We start from the raw sequence: 23,654 nt of genomic DNA, 5'->3' as shown, positions 1-23,654 counted from the left end.
TGGTATCTTTAAAATTTTATCACATCCAGCTGAAAGGTTTAGGGAATATTTCAAGTGTCTGAAGCTAGAGCTCTATTGGCTTGGGGAAAATAAAACTGAAAAACAGGAAAAGTGAGAGACATGTGGAACTTCTGCTGTCATTTGAGCTCAAATACAGCTCCAAGTCCTTCTAGCACCAACTTCATTACAGCACGGATAAGTTGTACAAGCTACCCAAAACCTGGACATACAAAAGCAGGAGCTTAGATGGTATTTAGGAGAAAACAAGCACAGACAATGGGTGCTACAAATGTAATTATCATGCTATGCTCATAACCACCTGTAAGTTAGTTAATTGCTGTTATTTAACCTGCAAATTACGGATTGAGACAGCAGAAGAGCATGAGAGCATTTGAATAACTCAGCAGAAGAGGAATACAGCTGTCAGATGCCATACAATCAATCCATTCTGCTTTGGAGAAACATCTGGTTTGTACAGGATAACCTAGCCCCTTCTTTACTTACCTCTCTTTGCTACATTAAAGACCCACTCTCTATTTACATTAGACTATGGCAGCCAACAGTAATAACAACCTGTACAAAATTCTAGACTTAGCTATATGTAGAAAATAGAAATATTTTTTTTTCCTCACCTGATTTTGATTTTTTAGGTGGTACATAATCTGCTGGCAACAGACATTTTCTTCTGCGAGAAGTGGAAGTTGTCTGTTGGGTAGGGTTAACCTCTTTTCCTTTTCCAGACTGATTACTTTCTTCAGAACCAGTGGGTATCAAACACTGCATTTCCGAAATGTTGCCGTTTTCAGGCAAGTTGCCATTGTCACGAAGAGAAGTAGCTGCCTCTGGTTTGAATTGTACATTTTTCCTCTTATTTCTCAGTTGCCTTTGTTTTTCCTGGGATGAGTTATTTTCCAGAGCTGTACCTTCACCTTCCTTAAGGATTCCGTTTTGACCTCTGTCTTCAGGCAAGACAAGCTTTTCCCTGAGAAAGGTTGAACTAGTTTCTTCAGATTTGGAAGGAACTATTTTCCTTCTGCCTGCCTTCGATGGATTTTCTTTTCCTGATTGGGTTACTTCCAAAAGTATACCCTGTTGCTCTTTGGGAGTTTCATTCTTACCATCTTCTGGCAAACCTTGAAGTGAACTAGAACTAACAGCCACTGAAGTGATACTACTCTTTTTCCCTGAGTACCCTTTTGAAAGGTCAATTTTTTCTTCGGAAGAGGGTTTTTCAGAAATCATTTGTTTAGCTTTCCTATGATTATTATTTCTGCTACTTTCTTTTGATAAGTTACGTTTTCCCCGAGCAGGAGTAGAACTTGTGGCTTCTAATAATATGGCAGCTTCATTCCTTCTGCCTCTTTTTGGTTGATCTTTTAGACTTGAAACAACTGCTCCTAACGGAACATTTTGATCTTTAAGAGCCTCTTCTTTACCATTATCTGCTGGCAAACCACGTTTTCTTCTAAGAGAAATGGAATTAGTTGTGTGTGACACTGGAGGAGTTTCTTTCCTTCTGCCCCTTCCTAATGGCTTTGCTTTTGCACAGGACACCGATTCCAAAAGCACGTTTTGTTCTTCATTAGTACTCTCCTCTTTGTCATCAGTTTCTGACAAGCCACGTTTTCTCCGGAGAGAAGCTGAACTTTTTGCCTCTGCTGCTAGATCAATCTCTTTTCTTTTGTCCCTTGCTGATGCATTTGCTTTTGCCTGTGTTCGATTCTCTTGCAGGATTTCAGTTTGCTTTGGTTCATTTGCTTCCTGCTCATTTCTTGTCTGCTTTTGATGTCTATGAGCAATGCCATCACTGTTTAGAGCAGTTACCAATGTGTCAGCTGTGTTGTTCTGGTCTTTCATTACTTGGTGTGCCTGCTTGACACAACTAGAGGCTGAAGACTCTTTGGGAGAAGATTCCTCTGTTTCTGACTTACATTTAAGCATAAGATCTAGGCTGTTTACATCCTGGGCAAATTCATCAGCCTTCTTCTCTGAAGAGTCTTTTTTCCCTCTCCTGCTTCTAGTTCTGTTTGCTTCTTGTTTGAATTCCAAGTTGAGAACAGTTACTGGCATTTTATCTGTCTCTCCAGAAGGTGATTCTGACTTTAATCTTTGAGATGCCTTTGTAGTATTTTCCTGAGCATTTTCCGCTTCATCTCCCAGAGATACTTTCCTCTCATTTTTGGTGGGTGATTTTGTTTCCGTAATGGTTTCATTTGAAGTCTCCTTGGCTTTCTGAACATTCTGTGTATTTTCAAGTGCCATCCCGCACATGTCTGGTTTTACTTCTGTTGGTTGTTTTCTAGCATTTCTTGAAGACTTACCTCTTTTTTCTGTTACCTTTACTTCAAGTTCAGTTCTGTTTCCAGATGCTTCTGTGGGGGCAGTCTCAGAAGTCTGCTCATCACCTTGTAGTAATTTTGCTGATTGGTGTTTACGAAGTTTCCTTGTCGTCCCATGAAGTTCCTCTGAAGGAGCTTGTTCAACCTGTTCATTCCTAGCTCTTCTTTGTCTTTTGGGTGGAAGCAGTGCTTCTGTGTTTTCTATTTTTTTCATTCCTCTAGACCTCTTCTGATGCAATAGAAGAATTTCTTCTCTGTCTTCTACACTACCTTTGTCAGATGCGTTTTCAGATTTTTTTAAATCTGTTTGCAGTTGGTGATTTTCATCCTGAGTGCTACTAGATACGCCTTCTGTCTTTCTGCTTTGATCATCTTCAGTTACAGATGTGCTACTGATATCATACTCCTGCAAAGCCTGTTTCCTATTTGCAGGATCTTTTTGTAGCACTGAAGAATCTTTTTCAGAAGACTCAAGATCCTCACTAGGATGTTTTAACTCCTTAGGTTCCTTAGTTTTACCTCTTCTTGGTCTTCGAGTATCAACCTGCGTTTCCACAAGTGAAACGGTTTCAACTGTTTTCTCAACAGGATGCTTTGAAACAATTTCTTTTTCCATGCAAAGATTTGTTCTCCTTCCTCTTCCTGTATTTTTAGCTACTGAAGTTGAAGTACTGATCTCTCCCATCTCTTCTTGGATGCTCTTTTTCTCCAGACCTTGCAATTCTTTTGAATTTAAATCCTTTTCACACTGCTTTGTTGAAGGTGGATGTACAGTCTTCCTTGGTCTGCCCCTTGTTAGTCTCTGGGTAGAGTGGTCTTCGCTAGTTGACAACTTTTGTTGAGAATCTTTATCTTGTGAAGTATTTCCTTTGTCTTCTAAAACAGTTTTATTCCCCCCTACAAAGTTTGTCATATAGAAAAGAGCACAATCAAAAGTTACACATTACTATGCCCGATCAAAGTATCTCTTGAGTTTTCATTTTCCCAGTAAAGTGGTCTTGCTCAAATGAATTTATTTAATTTTAAAAAGTAACAGGGATTTAAACAGACTCCTAGAATAAAACCCAGTTTAGTACACAGAGTTATTTGTTTTATTTGACAGGTAGCACTCAAGCTTTAAGATATATTTTGAAAGTCTTTGCAAATAAAGGTGATTTTAAGTGGATACCTTAGCAACAGGTGATTTTTTGTTTGTTTGTTTTTTACACTGGTATGTTTGGAGATGCCACCGTTATTACATCAAACTACTACACCATTTTTTAAACACCAATAGAATGCCAACACTGGTTTGTGTTACAGATTACTGCTCAAATTCCCTGAGATATTTGCTCCTTCCATACTATATAATTTGGAATTTTTACAACACGTTGAAACTTCCTAACAACACACACAGTCCTGCATATTCATTATTACTCTAGTTAAAATAAAAGTGTTTGTACTTACCATACTCACGACTGCCATTAGTACAAGCAGTTACAGCATCTTCCTGCTTAGGATCCATAACATTTTCTGACCTGACCTAAGGAAATAAGCAATAATCAATACTTTTGTGTGTGTCTGACAGGACAAGAAATAGTTAACTAATAGAAAATTGGGAGTGAAACAGTTGAAAAAAGTCCTGCCAAATACTTTATGAGAAAATGAAGCCAACTTCGTTTGCTAACTGCATCATATATTTGGTACTACCACAAAATTGAACTTAATACTTGTTATCTGAGCTAGTGTAGCAGTTTTTACAGTGAAAGACAACACAGTAGAGTTTTAAAAAGCATTCAGTAAACGGGCTGAACATTGTCTAGTAAGATTAGAAAAAGAGGGTTATTGAATCTAAATCATTTGAATGTTTTGAAGTGTTTTATTGTAGTTCTACACAGACCAGCAATACTCATTTTAATCTATGGATCTGGGAGTCAACAAAAATCGAGGCTAATAAAATACACCAATGACAAGAGTGATGAAGGTGCGAATTGTAAGGTCAAAATGGTAACCCAGAGCAGCCTCAGCAGCCATTTAGGTAGGGTTCCTCTAAACAAAGTACATCCTAATACAAGCAAACAGAGTAGAATTGGTGTCCATTCAGCAAGCAGTGAATGAAAGCCTTATGGGCATGAAGAGCAATCAACTGACTACGTGGTAACACCAAATTTTGGCAAAAGCTCAGTGCTCTTGGATGTTTAAAGAAAAAAAGCGTTTTGAATTTAATCTACAAGCTATGAAGAAGCTGTACAAAAAAAACAAACATGCATATATCCCACTTATGAAAAGGAAGGCACAGAAAGAACTCCATTGTAGTCTGTAAGTAATTTAAGGGTGCTTTAAACATAACAGAAACAAATGACTAGAAAAAAAGTGCTCCTTCAAATTTGTACTCAGCTGCATCTTCTGGTTTTTACCCATTCACACCTGGACAAAGCTACCAAGGAAAACACAGGTTGTCAACTTCACTGTTTTCAAATAAACATCAGGTGCTCTTCCAGAAGGTATTTTGTCAGCCACAGGTCTTGTGCATGAGATATTTTAATGAAAATACAATGATATAAAACATGTCTTATTAGATGGCCTAAGAGTTCACTTCAACCACAGGCTCCAAGCTTAAATAAACTCTTTCCAAAAGCTAAAGAAAATATTTTACCTTTGTTTCCTCTGACTTCTGCTTGGCAGTCTTCATAAGCTGCTTGATGCCCGACAGGACCTCTACAAGTCCTGGCTTCTTCTTTGGGGTTTTTAATGGCTGCTTGATGGCTGATCCAACGTTGACTGACTCCAGCTTCTCATCTGGTGTTTTCCTTTTACTTTCCAATTTCACCTGAGAGGCTTGTTTCTCTGCACTTAATGATACGCTGTCCACATCAAGATCTTCTTCCAGCATAGCTATTCCTTCTGGAATTCTGGAGTACATTATTTCAAATATAGACTTTGGAGATTCCTCCTCTCTCATCAAATCTGAGATGTCATGACAATCCAGTATCTCTCCTGAAGAATCTGGAGTATTTAATGGTGACACCATCATCTCTCCTGAAATAAACAGTAGGTTTATCTAATTTGGCAAACAAACTAAGCAGGAAATCCAAACATTCCAATCGCTGTATAACTAAGTAAAAAATGGATTCAATCAGCCAAAGCTTTCTACAAGCTAAATCCAAAACTGTGTTTCAGCAATTGGTTTGGTAATTAGCAAGAAGGCAATTAGCTCCTACAAGGCACAGCATACGTTAAAAAAATTAAGCCTAAAAAACCTTGATGATTTTTTATTTAATCTGATAAAAATCATTAGTATTACTACTCTGAATATTGGATAATTCATTCTTGATTTTTGTTGGTGATTCACTAGATGCTCACTTTTGCTAAATTCTTAGTAAAACAGAATTTAAAGAATTCTGAGTTATTCAGGAACACGACTGATATGCAAAGTCATATGCAAAAGACAGAAAAAAAAAGCTAAGGATCATCTTAACACAAATCTTCCTAATCTGACATTTTTCTTAAGTAGAATCTTTGCAAAATTCTACAGCATAACCACTCCCTGCCGTAAGATTTTGTCATTGAATCTAGATGTATCCCCTGACAATTGATTAAAGGATTGCCATGCTTCAACACAAGGTTTGCCTGAAACAATACTTCAGCATTTAGAAGTTCGATATAAAACTGAATGAATAAAAAAATAACACCTACCAAAAAAAATAACTGGAACTACTGGAAAATGTCCTCCAATACATGATAAAAAAAAAATCAATGGTTGCAAGATGCTTTATCTCTACACTAAGTCTGCCTAGCATTAGGCTATGCACTATCAGTGAGTTGCAGACACAGCTACCCCAAAGTATACTTTAATAATTTCTTTCCAATTAACAACCATACCAGATTCTTCAGGAGTACGCAGTTCAGAAGTGTCCATTGTCGTGCACGGTGGTGTAAGATCACTGTCACGAACAGTGCTTGAAGGTGATGTTTCTCCACTTGTATTTTCTGGAGTTTTAAACATCTCAGCCAGCCCTATAAATTATATTCAGAAAAATGAGCACTTGTTTCGGAAAAAAAAAAAAAAAAAAGTGCACAGTTGGCAGAACCAGTAACAGGTTTTAAAAATCTCACAACGTACCTGTGAAGCTTTCATCCATATTCAAGTTTTGTTTCAAGATTGGATTTTTCACCACTTTAAGGACCTGTCCAGCTATTCTACCAGTGGTAGAGTGCGCTCTGCCTACAACTACTGTAGCAGGAGATTCTGCATGACCTGTGCTAAAATGACCTTTTATTTTTCTTTCTGGAGGAAAAAAAGGAAAAAAATAAATAAATAAATAAATAAAAATTAGGACACAAAGATCCCTTTTATTTAAAACCTAGCCAGAATCACTCAAGAGATTCCACAAATTTATTGGTCGTGTTTAGCTAATACAGACTGCTGGGCATACAGAAGTGGTTAAATTGCAGCTACTTTAAAGGGCTGATTCGTTGTGAAATGCAGCTCATATATTCGTTTAAGATTTGAGTGACTACGCTCAATGAGCATCTGAGACAAGTTTTCTTAGCTTTCAGAAACGCTCAGGGATTATCCTGAGAGTCTTTCAGTCTTACTCCTTTCCACCTGCATAGAATCCTTTAGGTTGGGAAAGACCTTCACCATCATCCAACGACCAACCTCACCACCACGTAAAGTGGTTAAACCGGAACAGAACCTCTTTCAAACAGCACTACAGCTTCAACTACAGACAAGGGACAAATACTTACTCCATCCACCCAACACAATTAGTTATTTAGATACATTCTTAAGATGTTTTGAATTAATACATTTCAGTAAATTCAAGTAGATTTACACGCTGTGAGAAAGACACCAATACCCATTTAACATCTTGCCAAAATCTCAAACTTCCAGCTTCTGCAGTTAAATGCCAACAAGCTGTTTCAAGGTTAAGCAAACCCCCAAACCTTAAAAAGAAGTAAAACAAATACCTTTGGTGACTGTGTTGTCTTCTTCATTGGTCTTCGTTTTGGGGCACGTTTTTTAACGGCCTTTGCCTGTGGTCTTGCAACACCCAATTTTACCACTTCTGCCCAAGATTTCGCAACTACGAAGCAAAACAGACACAATAACCTTAACTGGCAGCTGTGTAAACAGGACTTCACAGCTATTTATGATTCCAAAGGATTTGCTGCAGTCAGAAATCACAATTTCAAGCTGAATCTTAACGAGTGTCCAAGCATCCAGTACGAGCGTCCAAGCATCCAGTACAAGTGTCCAAGCATCCAGTACGTTTCTACAACAAAAAGCGTCATACAGTTCCAGAATCTGTGCTAAGTGCTGACCTCACTCTGTCCTCACTCTCTGCTCGAGTTCAAAAAGCATTTGGACAGTGCTCTCAGACATGTGGTCTGATTTTCTGGGCGGTCATTTAAGGACCCAGGAGTTAAACTTGATGATCATTGTGGGTTCCTTCCAATTCAGGATATTCTGCGATTCTGTGAAATATTTTCCTCATTACAAATTTGCCATAAGCCTTTCAGTCTTGCACTTTATTGTACCTGAATTTTTCCTTAACAGAATGTAAGGTTTAACAGCAAAAAAATGTTTTTTTTTGTTTTTTTGTTTTTTTGTTTTCTTTTTTTGCTTTTTTTTTTTTTTTTTTTTTTTTTTGTTTGTTTGTTTGTTTTTTTGTTTGTTTTAAGTGAAACATATCCAGGATTAACCAGGAAGGCCTGTGATTTTATCTCACCATATAATAGGACTATCACTGAGACACTGCACACAGACACTGCACACAGCATGTTATTCACAACTTTAAAATGATTCTACAAAAAACGAAGATAGCAAAGAATAATAAATTGCCAGATGAATGTTGATATTGATGGGAAATTTTAAATTTGAAAGAGTCAAATTGATATAATTTGTTTTCATAAATTAAAGACATCTCATCTTTAAGTGTTTTCATAAAGATTAAATTTTCAAGAACCAGATTCCCTCTCAATTTTTCCAGTGGTATCAAAACTATTTTGACCAACATTTGAATTTGAATGTTCAACAATTAAAATATTTGTGTCTCAATGGTTATCATCCATGATGTCTGCCATACACCCAACACTTACAGGCAGTCCAGTCTACAACTGACAGTGTGTGAACTGGCTAGGGAAAAAGGCATAAAGAAACTAAGCTGAATACAGGTAAAATGCATGTTTTCACCAACAAAAATTATTGAACTGAAATTGTATCAGTTATATACTACTCCAAATTGAGGGACTTGGAGGATCAATACCGCAATTAACCTAACAAACAGAACCTTAATTCTACCATTTTTCAGTTTCTGAGTATTAGGATTTGCGTTCTAAATACCTTGTTATAAATCTAGTTGCTAAAGCGATGGATAAGTGTGAGAACATAAAATTTTGCAATTCTCAGATGATTCAAAAAAAAAAAAATCCCACAAACCATCAGAATATACACCGATCATTTGGTGGTCTCAGAATAAAACTAATAATAGGACTACTTCAGTTTTGTAGCTGTTTTTTAAAGCAGTAGAAATCATATTAAAATTAACTGCTGAAACAAACCTAGTAAGTTGGCAGTAGAGGCACCGCTTCTTCTTTTTGAACTGATAACTGCTACAGCACCACTCCTCCTCTTCATGGGAGTCTTCATACTACGTCGTGAACTTCTTGTTAAGTTGTTAGGTGTTGCCATCGAGGTTTTATCATCTTGGCTAACACCATTAGATTTAGGTGTTTTCTCTAGGGCACCATTTTTCTCCCCTGTATTCATATCTTTGCAACACCGTTCTGCTCTTCTGCAATTGGTGATGGTGTTGTGATGTGCGAAACAGAGAAACGCCCTTTTGTGTAAGGTGCTGGAGAGCCTGTAGGAAGCTGCGGTGTTGCTTTTCCAGAGTCAGGGGAAGAGGCAGCTGGGGGCGTCTGGGCTGGCAATTTTTCTGGTGACATTTTTTCTTTTTGCAAACATACAGAAAGTTCCTGGTAGAAAAAAAAATAACAAAAAATTACTGTGCAAAGCTAAACTACAAGTGTTCTTTTCTATCTCTGAAAGTAAATGCAATAGTATAAAATAGCATCAGATCAGTTGAAAAAGTCTTAGATGTTACTCTCTAAGAAGAAAGCAAATTGGCAACAACTTTTAAATTTCAAAAGCCTCCAATGGCCTGTGCAAATCCAACTGAACAAATTAACTTTGTTACTCTAGTTTATTCAAAACAGTCTTATTCCCATAAAGTGCACTACAGGCTTTCACTAGCTTAAATCAGCAGCTGAATGTTTTCAGACTTCTGGCCAAGCCACACGGCCATAGCTTGCATAGTCTGGCAACAAACTACTCTTTCTAGATTGCGTCTCTTTTCTGCTATTTATGATTAACTGGTGCCAGTAGATTCTGCTGTTAAGCACAAGCACACAAACATACTCCAAAACATGCATGAGAACAAGCAAAAACGTGTGATGAAATAAAGCACACCCCCTGGATAAAGAGAGGTAGACGAACAATAAGCTGCACATCCTCCTTTGGAGGAAAAAGTTTAAAAACGCTGATTAAAAAATACCATTATAATTCCCAGTCAATATGTCCACTTCCTAACATACATCTTTATTATTCATTTTGAATTCATTTTTAGAAGTCTTTGAATTTACAAGTTCTGTTCGTATCACTTAGCTTAGCGACTCGATTAGCCTCAGCATTTATTTACCTGGACTGCAAAGTGCTTCAGCCCCTGAGCCTTTTTCAGCACTGCGCGTGGGGAGCCTCCAAACGGTAAGCTCAGCCTTGCAGGAATCGCACCTCGTTTAAGGGGTGAGTTGGGAGGCAAACTTTTGTCAAAGAGTTCCGGACTTAGATGACCACCAAAAGACAATCTTTTTCGCTTGCCTAAAGGCTGAGGTAACAGATCACCGCTCTTCCTCTTCTGAGACACTCTTTTTGTGTTACCTAAACAAAAAATAGCAATAATTGAATATATCTCCACAAATCAAAGAATCCAGGAAGTCACCATTTTAACCAGCACAGGAAACAAGGCTTACTTGGGCATTTTAAAGGCAGAAACATATTAGAAAGTAACTCATTTACATTCAATTGGAGAAAATTTTATAGAAATTACTGGTTATTTTTAGGGTCATATATATAAAAACATGATGTTACAGAACCAACGTATCAGCAATTAATTATATATTTAAATGGAAAAATTCTCACGAAAATTAAGAGATTTTCTCCAATTAAGTGCCAACAAGGCGCGAAATCTATTTACCTGATTCTTCTTCAGCCAACAGGTCAGAAACATTCATTTCTGCAACAGCCTCATTGTCTTCCAGTACACTAGCACTTCCCAAAGACCTTTTTGATGATGATCTCCGAGGTCTTAGAACACAAGTATCTTCCAAATCTGATTTCTGATTACACCCATTGGTGGCCAGATCTTGTTGAGTTCCACTGTCCTGTCTGTCTACAGTCTTATTGTCGTGTTCTTCAACTGCATTTGTCTCCAGTGCTTTCTCAGTTCACAGTTCAGAGGTTCTCGGCCTACCCCTTTTTCTTCCAGAGCCAGATTTCTGACTAGCAGGAGATGCCAGTTCTGATGTTATCTCTCCTGAAGTTGGTGTCTCTGAATGGATGCTTTTGTTTACAAATTCTTTACTTTGTCTGACATTTCTTCTGGGACTCTTGGAATTAGAAGCAGGAGACTCAGAATCTCTCTTTTTTGAATCTACATTTGTCTGATCACAGATTTCTTTCAGCACTTCTACTTTCCCCGATTTTCTTGGTGTATGTTGTTTACTGTTTCGTCTCTGGTTTATGCATTTATTTTCTGCCAAAGGCTGTTGTTGGAGGCTATCATTTCTGCACACTGAATCTTCCCTTTGAATTTCAGCTGAAATTTCTGAAAAAGATTTGTGTTCCAACAACACATCTCCTCGAGCTGTCGGAGTACCAATATTTACAGAATCCACCCCAGTAGCTTCGTTGGTAGGTGACATGAAACAAGATCGAGGACTCTTCCTTCTGGGGGTTGGTGTAGACATAACATGTTTGTCTACTTCAGAAACGTTTGTCATGTTTGTTGTCTGTGCTATTTTCTCTGCTGTTATTGCAGAGTTGTAGATTTTCACCTCATCTGCATAACCCAAGCGTTCTATGGAGCATGGCTGCAGCAGACATGCTGCATTTCTGTCATTCTCCTTACTGGGTTTGGGTGTTTTGGCTGGAACTTCAGTGCCTTTAGATTTACCTGGTGTACTTTCTTCCTTATGATCTTGCAAGTTACTTCTCCTGAGAATACTTTTTGTCATCTCCTTTGAAACAGAAGTTCGCGGACTTCTGGTAAAACATTTCTTGGTAGCACTTCCTACCATTGAGATTTGATTAAGTTCTGAACTAATTACTTCTTGTTTCATTTTATATTCTTCATTATTTTCACTTATGCCAATTTCTTTTTCTTCAGTAGGGCTTACATGATCACAACTTGATGCGATTTGAGCACTTGGTTCCTGCAGGGCACCCTTACCACCTTCTTTTCCAGCTTTTTCAGGTACATTTCCTCCTTGCAGAGTTTTTTTCACTTTAATCTCATGTTTCAGCGTTTCATAGAGTTTACTAAAGGGAGACATTTCAGTTTGCTTTCTAGTAGATTGTTTTATCTTATATGAAGATTTAGGTGTTTGTAGCTTAACTGGTAAGGCTTTGGACATATTTTCCTCTGTACTTTGTTTATTTTCATCAGCATTTTGTTCTTTGCACTCAGAATGATCTACAGCGTAAGCAAAGCAAAAACAAAGTTATGTAAAAAAAGCAGAAACATAAGTAAAGTTCCTTAAATACAGATGAGAATTCCCTCCTTTCCTCTACCAAGGCTAGCAACCAGGCTCCAGGATATGGGACTGTACACAAAGCTCTGTTTACAATAACAATTCTCTCATAATAAAAACATTAGTTGTGAAATGTTTAATAAATTTTAAGTTGCAATCTGGACCTTATCCCACATTCAGATAAGGCAATTTGTATTTCATGCTGCTGTTTTTCTTCGGTGGCTTGTATACCTATCTTTCACGGCTGCCACAAGACAAATCTGTGAACACAGAACTAAACAATCACTGAGATCGGCTTACCACAATTCAGTCAGTTTCCTGTCTTGCATTTACCCAGGTGCTGTATTGTTCTAACTGTACCAATGCTTCTCTAGGGTAAAGCAAGACAATAAAACAGAGCTAGCACTTCCCAAATGAGACAGAGCAAGTGACCGCACGCATGCTGGAGGCCTGAAGTAACATGCTTCACTTCACATTTTCCACGCAGAGAGCAGTCAGCTAGCAGGGTTCATCCAAGAAGTTGCCTTTTGAAACCACAAGAAGCTGAGCCCTTGTGAACATTTACACATCCACAGTCTCAACACTGCCATATACCAGCATGAACATCTACTAAAACAAATGCTGACATGTCCACTTCTCTTAGATGCAACGGGAAATACATGTAAAGATGGAGAGACTAACAGACAAGGAAAAAGCACACTGATCAACTTTTGGAAAAGGAGATGGGGGTTAGGAAGGAGATCTTTAAACGTGATCTTTTGGGGTTTCAGCAAAACGTTCAATACTGTTTCTCAAAAAGTGTTACTGCCCGTTTGTCAGAATGCAACAATGTGTTTTCCCCTGGCATGGGTAAATCACAGCATTTAAGTACAATGCAGTAGTACACTGACACAGGAATGTGTACTGTGCTCAGTTTGAAAAATCTTTAAATATATTTATTTTGCTCTTTTCAACCTTGTTTTTCCTCCATATGCTAAGAATTAAAATTAAGGAGGAAGATGAACACAAACCCCCTATAATACAGGTACCAACCTGAAGATCTTTTAGATCCTGAAGTTTGCTTATGTAATAACTCCACTTCTGCCACCTGCTGAACATGAAGAACCTGTAAATTTGTACAACGTTACAGCAGAGCAACAAATATTTATTTAGCTTTCTACTGAACATTGGAAAACGCTAGATTTATAAATGTGTAAGCATTGCATACTGAACAGGTTTAAAAGCACTCAAATTAAAACCGAGTATTTCACCACTTAAGAACACTAACCGATACTCTACACAGCAAGAGCTCAAGTCTTGTTTTATTATTATTAGCTCTAAAAGCAGCTGTAGCATATGAACATGTACAAGCACATTCTAAGCTCACTTTTGTACCAGACCTAGTGGAAGAATTTTATTTAAATAAGAGAAACATCACGTACAAAAATCTTCAATAGCCACAGTACTCGCTAAGTAGCAATATCCCCTTGAAGGGTTAAAACATTGTTGGGAATTAAAAAAAGAAACAAGTGCAAATCAATTATTAAAAGATAAACTTAGTTTGATATTTATAAATTCCAACAATTTACTAGCCCATAAAACAACATACTTTTGGAGGAAAAAAATGCTCAGGTTCTAGGGCAAACATCCCCATTTAAAAGTACAAGTATATCCAATGTTAATACTTTGTTTCCTGCATCCTATTCTCTCCTCAAAAAAGATAAGGATTCGTTTCAATAGGTTGCCTATAATCTTAATAGATGAGTAATAGATCTATTAACAGAAACTGATAACTCTAAAAATAATATATTGAGTTTAAAAAAGATATGAGTTCATTTGCATTTTCAAACGGAAAGCTAGCCTACGATTGAAAAAATATTCCTCATTTAAAAAAAAGCAGACAAAACCCACAACAAAACAGGGAAATAGAATTCATCCTTATCAATACTGATACCAATGTATTTAGAAGTAAGCCTGTCACCACAAATTTACCTGCCGCGTTTCATCTTTTGGAGATCTGGAACGCCTTTTTCTTGGAGATGATTGGAGAGGATATTCAAACCTGGATGAAATATTTTAAAAGTAAAAACAAGCATTTTTTTGGTTAAATAGCTGATAACTAAATTCGCATTATTAAGATAAATGACCTAGAAAGAGTTGTCCCACTCCCAGCAATACCAACATATTGCTTTAAAGTACTTTCACTACATCAAAATATTCTCTTCTCCTAGAAATGTGTTTGTCCTTGAAACAAAATCAAAATGATCTCTCCAGACAATTCTATCTTTATTGATTTAGCTTAATATAATACATAAAAGTAATAAAAAAAATCTTTAAGCCGTCTTGCCTTCTGGAGAAGCTCTATAAGACATTGTAAAGAGATACAAAATAAACTAAATTATCTTTCTGAAAATGGTAAAATGATGTTTTAGGTTTTCCCATTCATCTACTGCTATCTCCTGTATCTTCATCCGGCAGGTAGAGACCGTCCACAGAGTTCCCCACACTGTTTGGCTGCAGAACATGTTCTAGGATCAAGGCATTGTCTGTCAGAGACAGTTTGTCACTGGCACTTACCTGAAAGAACGATCAATAATAGTTAACACATCTCCGTGCTTCAGAGGTACAGGTTGCTGAAAACAGCTACCGTTCAGCTGCGTAGGATTTACTGTACTTAAATTTGTCAAGATTGCCTAGAAATAAAACAAAAATTTCAGTAGCCCGATGAGATGCAACAATGCAATACAAATGTCATTAAAATATGCATATCTTACCTCCTCGTTTTCATTTACTTCAATTTTACAATGTTCTTTTGAGACCTGAGGCAACTGGATGCGGATGTCACATTCTGTTCTCCTAGAGGTGAAAATATAATTGGAGTTTACAGACATGCAGAGAAGACAAAAAATCTCACTGCTGTAGAATTTGGTGCTTTGACATCCCAAACTTCAGCTAATAATTTGGATGACTGTACACAGAAGAACAAAGGGACAAGAAAATACATTGAATGAAATACTTAACATGATGTCTATCGCACCAAAAGAGTTTGGAACACTAGGAAAAAGCCAGAAAGTTATTGCTACCACAGGGAAACCTTTTCTCCACCAAAGAAAAAAGTGAATGTGATCAGCAGTTTAAATTCCACCACTTTTCTCTGGACATATACATTTAATACATGCCAACAGACCTAAGGCAAGAGAGCAGTCACTAAGTTCTCCAGGTAAGAAACAGGGGGAATGCTGTACTTGGTGCTAATTTCTGTGATGAAAAGTGGTGGAAAAAACAGCACTGCAGTAAAAAGGATCGAAAGAGAAACGCGGAGTCTAAAGCTTGGATTCTAAGTCACGTTATCAGCAAAATACACTCTGTCCAAAATCTGTCCTAGTGCTAACAATACAGAGATCAAAAAAAACAGTGTCTGAGTGGCTGAGAAGCAGCCTTTTCATCCGCCAGTAAAGCCAATTATTATAGGACTGGCTCCAGTGTGAAGCCGCAGATTACCATTAGTGGCCAAAATTGTTAGAATGCAGGCTTGCCCTGCCTAACCCACCAGGGAGCGTTGAACTCATTCACCTTTATTGGCTAAAAGAGTTGAGATCCTGAAGACAATTAAGCCTGAAAAAAAATGCAGGACATTAGGCAATGAACGGGAAGAAATGAACCACCTAAGGCTTTCAACTGTGACAAAAAAATATCAGGAGCTTATGTTTCTGTAATGCCAGAGAATCCATACTGGAAAAAAGGTAAAATAACCAAAAATCTGTTCATGACAAGCCTAAAAAGACATTAAAACTGATTATCATCTGCCTGGGCAGCTCTGCTGAAGCCAAAGAAGAGTATTATTGACACTGCAGTGCTTCCCACAGACTGGCACTACGGGATCTGATGCAGGACTGGATAATTAGTTAAGATATTAATCAATCAATCAGAGAAGTGCTGAGCAAACCCAGTTCAAGAGAAGTAAAAACATTTATCAATTCTTGATACTAGCTCGTGCATTTCATTACTGAGGCCTTGGAGAACCAAAAAAATAATTAAAAAAAAATTAAAAAAATAAAAATAAATGCAAAAGAGCACTGGTATGAGCACAGTTGAATGCAAGCCACTTTCCCTTCTGCACTGGTTGGTTCTCTAGGACCTGCCCGCAGATAAGAGTGCCACCACTTGCTAATTGGACACACGTCACATGTAGATTACTTGCAATCTCATAGCTCTAGCGGATCTCTTTGACAGAAACTTTGGGGAAAAAAAAAAGAACTTTTTTTTAAACAAGGAAAGGTCAAAAAGCGATGACAAACAGTAAGTTCCGCTCAAGTAATGTGAGTCCAATACCACTTTTCCTACCTTGAACAGCATTCACAAATACAAACAGTTCTTTCTTGCAAGTAAATATTAAAAAGATTCTGTCTGCAGGAACTATCATTAATGTTATTTCAGTGCATCCGAGTACTCGACACATTCTCACCTTCCAAATAAACAAGAACTTGCAGTGAGTGGAAAGTGAATTCCATCGGTCCCATTGCGTTTAATTACAATTATTTTCCCGAAGAGCGGCATCTTCCAACATAAGAAGTCTTACCTATGTGAGAATGTCAAAATTACTCATCCAAGTCATGATTTATTCTCATAAATATGTAAAGCAACGTAACCCTTTTTTAATGCCGTTCAAAACACTCCTAAAGTACAGCACAAGAGCCTTGTGCCTGTGCCACGTGAACGAAGTGCCATTTCCATGTGTTTCCCTGCACCTGGGAACTATCCACCACGAGCATTGGTTGAAATCGTGCACAGGAGCGCGGGCACTACACGTTTGGAGGAAACAACGCTTTTAACAGCGGTAAGAGCAGTCATCACGTGCTCACACAAACTTAGCAATACCGCTTTGACGTATGCCATAGCTGCTTGGTATCCATCAGAGCCTGCAAAGAGGCAGCACCACTCATACAATGGTTCATTCCATGAGCGATTTAAAGCTATTTTCAGGCAAGCAGTCACTCCTGCTCACCTACACCTGGTGCGTTACCTTCCTCTCATCTACTGGGACGTTCTCGGACTTGGCTTTCAAGCAAAGCTGCCTTTGAAGCAAACCTGGAGAAGCCGTGACTGCGGCTGGAGCTATTTATCTGCAGCTCCCTGTCAGTGCCAGCTCTCACACCCGCAGAGGTTTCACAGAAATCCCGCTGCAGGCTGGGTCTCAGAAGCGACTGCGTCCCCTGGGCTCTCAGGGAGCTCCCTCCTCCAGGAGGAGGCTGAAGCACCCGTCATTACCACAGGATCAGGGTCCCGAGCGTTGCGTTAAATACAAACCTGACCAAACCACGACATTTCTCACCCCTTGGCCCGTCAGCAAAGGAAGGACCGAAGGGGAAAGGCCTGGCAGGAGCCCCGCGGTGCCGGCTCCCTGAGGGGCTCCCACAGACACACACAGCGTGTGACAGCACTGACAGCGCCCCTCCGCCAGCAAACCCTTGGGTGTGCCTGTGCACGGTGCAGCGCCACATGTTGTTCATTTGAAAGCAGGCCCTACAACAACACCTATAACCCGCGCATGGGATTAAAGCCCAGCACCCCCACGCCACAAGCACCGTAAGGGCAGCACCACGGAGCGATCCCAGCCCGCTCTCAGCATCCTCCCCGGCACTCCGCTTCCCCCAGCAATAACCGCGTGTGGTTTTAAAGCTTATTCCCAACGCCAGCAGCCCCCCGCCCCCCCTCACCCCGTCCCGTCCCGTCCCGGCGCTCACCCCCTCAGCGCGGTGCCGGCTCCCTCCTGCTGCTGCCGCCGCCGCTCCCCGCGGCGCCCCCCTCCCGTCCCTCCCGTCCCTCCCGCCCTTGCCGCGCGCGCCAGCGCCGCCTCCGCCCGCTCGTATCCCTCCGCCGCGCCGCTCCAGGCACCTGAGGCACCGGAGACACCGGGAGCTGCCGGAGCCGCCCCGGGGGGACACGGCCCCACACACCCAGCCCCGGTCGAGCCGCCTCGAGGCCCCTCGGCTCTATCCAGCGCCGCTCGGCGGACGGACTCTTTTAGCCCGGGAGGCCCCAGTTGGGCAGCAGCTCGCTAAAAGCTTCCTAAACTAACGCAGACAGCCGAGGCTGGCTTCTGAGCCGCTCCTCCCCTAATTCAAATTGGTTTTGGTTTTGTTTTCTTCATCATAAAAACAGGGCGCTTCGAAGGGGTAACAGTAGGGGGAGCGCGGAAGGAAGCAGCAGTAAAAGTGTTGAAAATAAAAGCAGCGCTTTAAGTCTGTTGTCGTCATCTAAGTAGTTACCTGCTGTTACCTACAAAAATTTATTCCCTGACAGGAATTGAGTACTAAGGCTTAAAGTTGAGACTCCAAGAACTCAAAACAAAGCCCATGCTGCTCTGTATGTGAAGATTTAAAAAAAAAAAAAAAAAAAAAACACTGGTGAGGAGCCAGGGTGACTCAGGCCTTGACCAGAAGGCCTTGACTGCATAAAAGTAGAAAGCTGATACGAGAGAAAATTGTCATCACCACATCCAACATCACGGCCATCCACATTCTTGGCCAAGTCTACGCTTGATATCTATCATTTAAGCAAAAATTGACTTCCAGTCAATGAGATAATATGGTATGAAAAATGACAAGAAACCCTGATCTGAAAATAGGCAAGCAGAAGATGCCTTTGAACCCTTTAAATGTAGACTCCGGTCAGAAACATTTTTAGACTGGAAGGACTCCACCTCAGCCCTTCGTGACATAGAGAAGATTATTTTTAAAATGCTCTTTAAAACATTTAAGCACAGATGAAAATTAACTACATTAAGACACATAACTTCCATCATTATGCTCAATTTTTCTTCATTTTGCACATTTTTACCAGTGGCCTGCGGTTACAAAGCGCAGGCCCCAACTACCTCACGTTTCATTCTCCAGCCTCCTCCACGCAGTACATAAAGCCAATTTAAAAGCAAGTCATGTATTTGCTCTCTGCTGATTCTCTCTGAGGCTTAAGGGAGTCACAAAAGAGTTTGGACTTCTATAAAAGGGATTAGAGAGTACGGCTCTCTTCCCCTCCATGAAACAGAACAGGAAAGTTCTTAGAAATGAGGGAGTAGAGGTAGGCCAGGCAGCAGATGGAGATGCAGGTGACTTAATGCTCCTCCTGCTCTTTGGGCATTGGTTAGCCTGGCTGCTCGAAACCTCATTTTCAGGCTGTGGTTTCACAACAAATGAAAGCCAACCTGACCTTTACCTACTGCCAGAGTTAAACAGAGTTGAGGTATTTAAAATAAGCACGAAAGAAACAAAGTACGCCTAAAAGTTCTGAATAATTAGACAGAGAGAACAAGTTACTCTTACGGACAAAATCAAAAATACTTCAAAAACTTGGCATTGCTCGTCGGTCGAGGGAAATGATTGCCCTGTTCTGCTCTGCCCTGGAGTGGCCTCACCTCGAGCACTGTGCGCGGTTCTGGGCACCACAGCACAAAAAGGACATTAAACTGTTGGGAGAGTGTCCAGAGAATGTGTGACTCCAACCATGTCTTCTACCAGCTGATGTTTCAATTTCGGATTTTTCTGGATTAAATTAACTCTTGTCACATCTTTTACTACCTCCTTGTTTTCTACTGGAGTCTCCGGCAATTTCTGCAAGGCATTTTCATCTGTAGTAGGTTCCAATTTTTGCTGTGGGGCCCTTGTGAGCTGCTTGATGCCTGACAGGAAATCAGTAGGCTCTACAGGCTCTGGCTTCTGCTTGGCGGTCTTCATGAGCTGCTTGATGCCCGACAGGACCTCTACAGGTTCTGGCTTCTTCTTTGGGGTTTTTCATAGCTGTTTGATGCCTGATGCAACGTTGACTGACTCCAACTTCTGATCTGGAGTTTTGTGACTCCAGTGGAGTGACATGCTATCCACATCAAGATCTTCTTCCAGCATAGCTATTCGTCCTTCTGGAATTCTGGAGGACATTATTTCAAATATAGACTTTGGAGATTCCTTCTCTCTCATCAAATCTGAGATGTCTTGACAATCCAGTATCTCTCCTGAAGAATCTGGAGTATTTAATGGTGACACCATCATCTCTCCTGAAATAAACAGTAGGTTTATCTAATTTGGCAAACAAACTAAGCAGAAAATCCAAACATTCCAATCGCTGTATAACTAAGTAAAAAATGGATTCAATCAGCCAAAGCTTTCTACAAGCTAAATCCAAAACTGTGTTTCAGCAATTGGTTTGGTAATTAGCAAGAAGGCAATTAGCTCCTACAAGGCACAGCATACGTTAAAAAAATTAAGCCTAAAAAACCTTGATGATTTTTTATTTAATCTGATAAAAATCATTAGTATTACTACTCTGAATATTGGATAATTCATTCTTGATTTTTGTTGGTGATTCACTAGATGCTCACTTTTGCTAAATTCTTAGTAAAACAGAATTTAAAGAATTCTGAGTTATTCAGGAACACGACTGATATGCAAAGTCATATGCAAAAGACAGAAAAAAAAAGCTAAGGATCATCTTAACACAAATCTTCCTAATCTGACATTTTTCTTAAGTAGAATCTTTGCAAAATTCTACAGCATAACCACTCCCTGCCGTAAGATTTTGTCATTGAATCTAGATGTATCCCCTGACAATTGATTAAAGGATTGCCATGCTTCAACACAAGGTTTGCCTGAAACAATACTTCAGCATTTAGAAGTTCGATATAAAACTGAATGAATAAAAAAATAACACCTACCAAAAAAAATAACTGGAACTACTGGAAAATGTCCTCCAATACATGATAAAAAAAAAATCAATGGTTGCAAGATGCTTTATCTTTACACTAAGTCTGCCTAGCATTAGGCTATGCACTATCAGTGAGTTGCAGACACAGCTACCCCAAAGTATACTTTAATAATTTCTTTCCAATTAACAACCATCCCAGATTCTTCAGGAGTACGCAGTTCAGAAATGTCCATTGTGGTGCACGGTGGTGTAAGATCACTGTCACGAACAGTGCTTGAAGGTGATGTTTTTCCACTCGTATTTTCTGGAGTTTTAAACATCTCAGCCAGCCCTATAAGTTATATTCAGAAAAATGAGCACTTGTTTCGGAAAAAAAAAAAAAAAGTGCACAGTTGGCAGAACCAGTAACAGGTTTTAAAAATCTCACAACGTACCTGTGAAGCTTTCATCCATATTCAAGTTTTGTTTCGAGATTGGATTTTTCACCACTTTAGGGACCTGTCCAGCTATTCTACCAGTGGTAGAGTGCGCTCTGCCTACAACTACTGTAGCAGGAGATTCTGCATGACCTGTGCTAAAATGACCTTTTATTTTTCTTTCTGGAGGAAAAAAAGGAAAAAAATAAATAAAAATTAGGACACAAAGATCCCTTTTATTTAAAACCTAGCCAGAATCACTCAAGAGATTCCACAAATTTATTGGTCGTGTTTAGCTATTGAATTTGAATGTTCAACAATTAAAATATTTGTGTCTCAATGGTTATCATCCATGATGTCTGCCATACACCCAACACTTACAGGCAGTCCAGTCTACAACTGACAGTGTGTGAACTGGCTAGGGAAAAAGGCATAAAGAAACTAAGCTGAATACAGGTAAAATGCATGTTTTCACCAACAAAAATTATTGAACTGAAATTGTATCAGTTATATACTACTCCAAATTGAGGGACTTGGAGGATCAATACCGCAATTAACCTAACAAACAGAACCTTACTTAATGACTTTAATTCACGTGAAAGATTCACCCCACTGCCATTCCTCCCTCATTCTGTCCTCCTGGTGAGGCCAGGAGTGTCCCGAGAGCACATAGAAGTGTGCCCAAAGGGAATTGCTGATTTTGGAGGCACAAGGTGCCTATGGGGCCAGGTCGGGAGCTGGGCTGGGATGAGCTCCATCAGGCAGCCGGACCAGGCCCGTTTCCAGCGTGGCGGACGAGCAGCCTTTGCCCTGAAACTCAAAAGTCAAACTCTGTCGCTGACTTCCCTTACTAAAATGGGAGCGTGGTTGAGAGGGGCCATCTCTTGCCTGGGGATGCCAGTCTTTCCCTGTAGTTAATGGAAAGAAGGAGGCTTCTCTAGAGGGCGAAGGCGAGCTGAAACCTCAGCTGGAGTGCCCTGGAGGTACTGCTGTGTCTCCACTGCCTACACAGGGATCTTGGGAGGCAGGTCTCCGGGTGATCAAATTAGTCTTTGTGTCTGCCTCATTCCCTAATTGTCAGTAGATATCCCAACTAGTGAACAATGTACAGCATAACAAAGGAGGCACACATATAAAAAGGAGCAGAATTAGCCTGCGCTAATTGGTGGGCCTGACTTTGCTGACAGGAACCAGGCAGTTAAGAGGAGGGCTAGGAAGTAATTCACTAACTAAAATACACCTCAGAACACAGTAGTAAAATGATTTTATCTTGGTAATTTGACAGACTGGAACAGCAACAGATGAAAGTTTTTCATTTGTTTGTTTTAACCTGGCCCAGCTACCAGGTCAGACTGCTAGAAGTCTCGGCTGTTGATGTAAATGAGTTGAAGGCTTTGACTTGAAACTTGTTCTCGGTGGGTCCGATTAAAGTGAATTTGGCCCTCGTTTTACATGTGATTTCTGACAAAATGATCTGTCTGACCCTCCTACAGGGTGTTATCATTGTCCTTTATTTAAAAATAGATCATTTGGAGCTTTATGTACGTACGCAAAATATTAAGTACAAAATTCACACAACTTCCACAGTTGGCTGGCTTGCAGAATATTTCTCTCAAACAAAACCAAGGATTTAACACTTTGCCTTACTTTGCCTTAGTAAATGTGCTTTTAGCTTGTTAAGAAAAGCCCAATCTTTAAATATAATTTAAAGCTCTAATTAGTTGATTTTAGGCAATTTTTTTTTGACATTTTAATGGCAAGGATACCTGGATTTTTTCTGGTATTCATGAAGATATTTGATAAAAAGGTAGATGCAACTCTCTCTGAAAATAGCAAAAAAACAAGTTCATGGGATCTTTTCTAAGCCATACAGTAGCCATTTAGATTTTCTTATATGCTTTCAAAGCTATCCAGGAGCCTGGTAAAGGCTCTTAATTGCAGAACTTCCCAATTTCTACTCCACTAGCACTTCTTTAACTAGGTCTTTTCCTCCAAAATACGATCCTGTCACTGAAGGAAATAATACTGAGGAAATGAAATATGGAAGTTAAATATTAACTTTTTTTTCCCTTTTTAGAGAAAAAAAAATATATATATATATATATACTTTTCAGATGGCTGCAAGCCTGAGCAGTCCTTTCATCTCCCACTCTCAATGGCAAAAGATGCATTTCTAGAAATGGCACGCAAGTTTTATGGTTAATAAAATAGTTTATTGCGCCATTATTGTTAAGAAGTTTTTCTTGCAATGGAAAAGCATTCAGGTACACACTAAAACAACACCAATCCCACAGAATACTGTGTTTGTTCAAGCATTCAAACTTGATTAAACTTCTCTTTCAAAGTACTGCTGCATCACAGTTCAGTGAGCCCCAATCTCTCCTAATGCTTGGACACTTCTGATAAAGGATTTGTGTCAGGAACGTGTTTT

At 39.5% G+C, this 23,654-nt stretch overlaps 1 protein-coding gene across 1 annotated transcript in view; it reads right to left on the bottom strand.

The window, feature by feature from the left end:
• LOC139999314 (uncharacterized) overlaps positions 1 to 18,466 on the bottom strand; it is a 39,180-nt gene extending 20,714 nt beyond the window's left edge. Inside the window, 18 exon segments of the mRNA XM_072027097.1 lie at positions 633 to 842; positions 924 to 1,214; positions 1,296 to 3,236; positions 4,077 to 4,134; positions 4,972 to 5,354; positions 6,198 to 6,332; positions 6,439 to 6,609; positions 7,289 to 7,405; positions 8,883 to 9,095; positions 9,098 to 9,299; positions 10,022 to 10,260; positions 10,577 to 12,073; positions 13,164 to 13,236; positions 14,103 to 14,172; positions 14,688 to 14,803; positions 14,885 to 14,966; positions 16,576 to 16,689; positions 18,006 to 18,466. Coding sequence (XP_071883198.1) covers positions 633 to 842; positions 924 to 1,214; positions 1,296 to 3,236; positions 4,077 to 4,134; positions 4,972 to 5,354; positions 6,198 to 6,332; positions 6,439 to 6,609; positions 7,289 to 7,405; positions 8,883 to 9,095; positions 9,098 to 9,299; positions 10,022 to 10,260; positions 10,577 to 12,073; positions 13,164 to 13,236; positions 14,103 to 14,172; positions 14,688 to 14,803; positions 14,885 to 14,966; positions 16,576 to 16,667 — 5,890 coding nt within the window. The 5' untranslated portion in view covers positions 16,668 to 16,689; positions 18,006 to 18,466.
• Positions 18,467 to 23,654: the final 5,188 nt, after the last annotated feature.

The sequence above is a fragment of the Anas platyrhynchos genome, chromosome 23 (genome assembly GCF_047663525.1).
Source record: "Anas platyrhynchos isolate ZD024472 breed Pekin duck chromosome 23, IASCAAS_PekinDuck_T2T, whole genome shotgun sequence".
NCBI lineage: Eukaryota > Metazoa > Chordata > Aves > Anseriformes > Anatidae > Anas > Anas platyrhynchos.
This window is presented reverse-complemented; position numbering and strand designations above follow the sequence as displayed.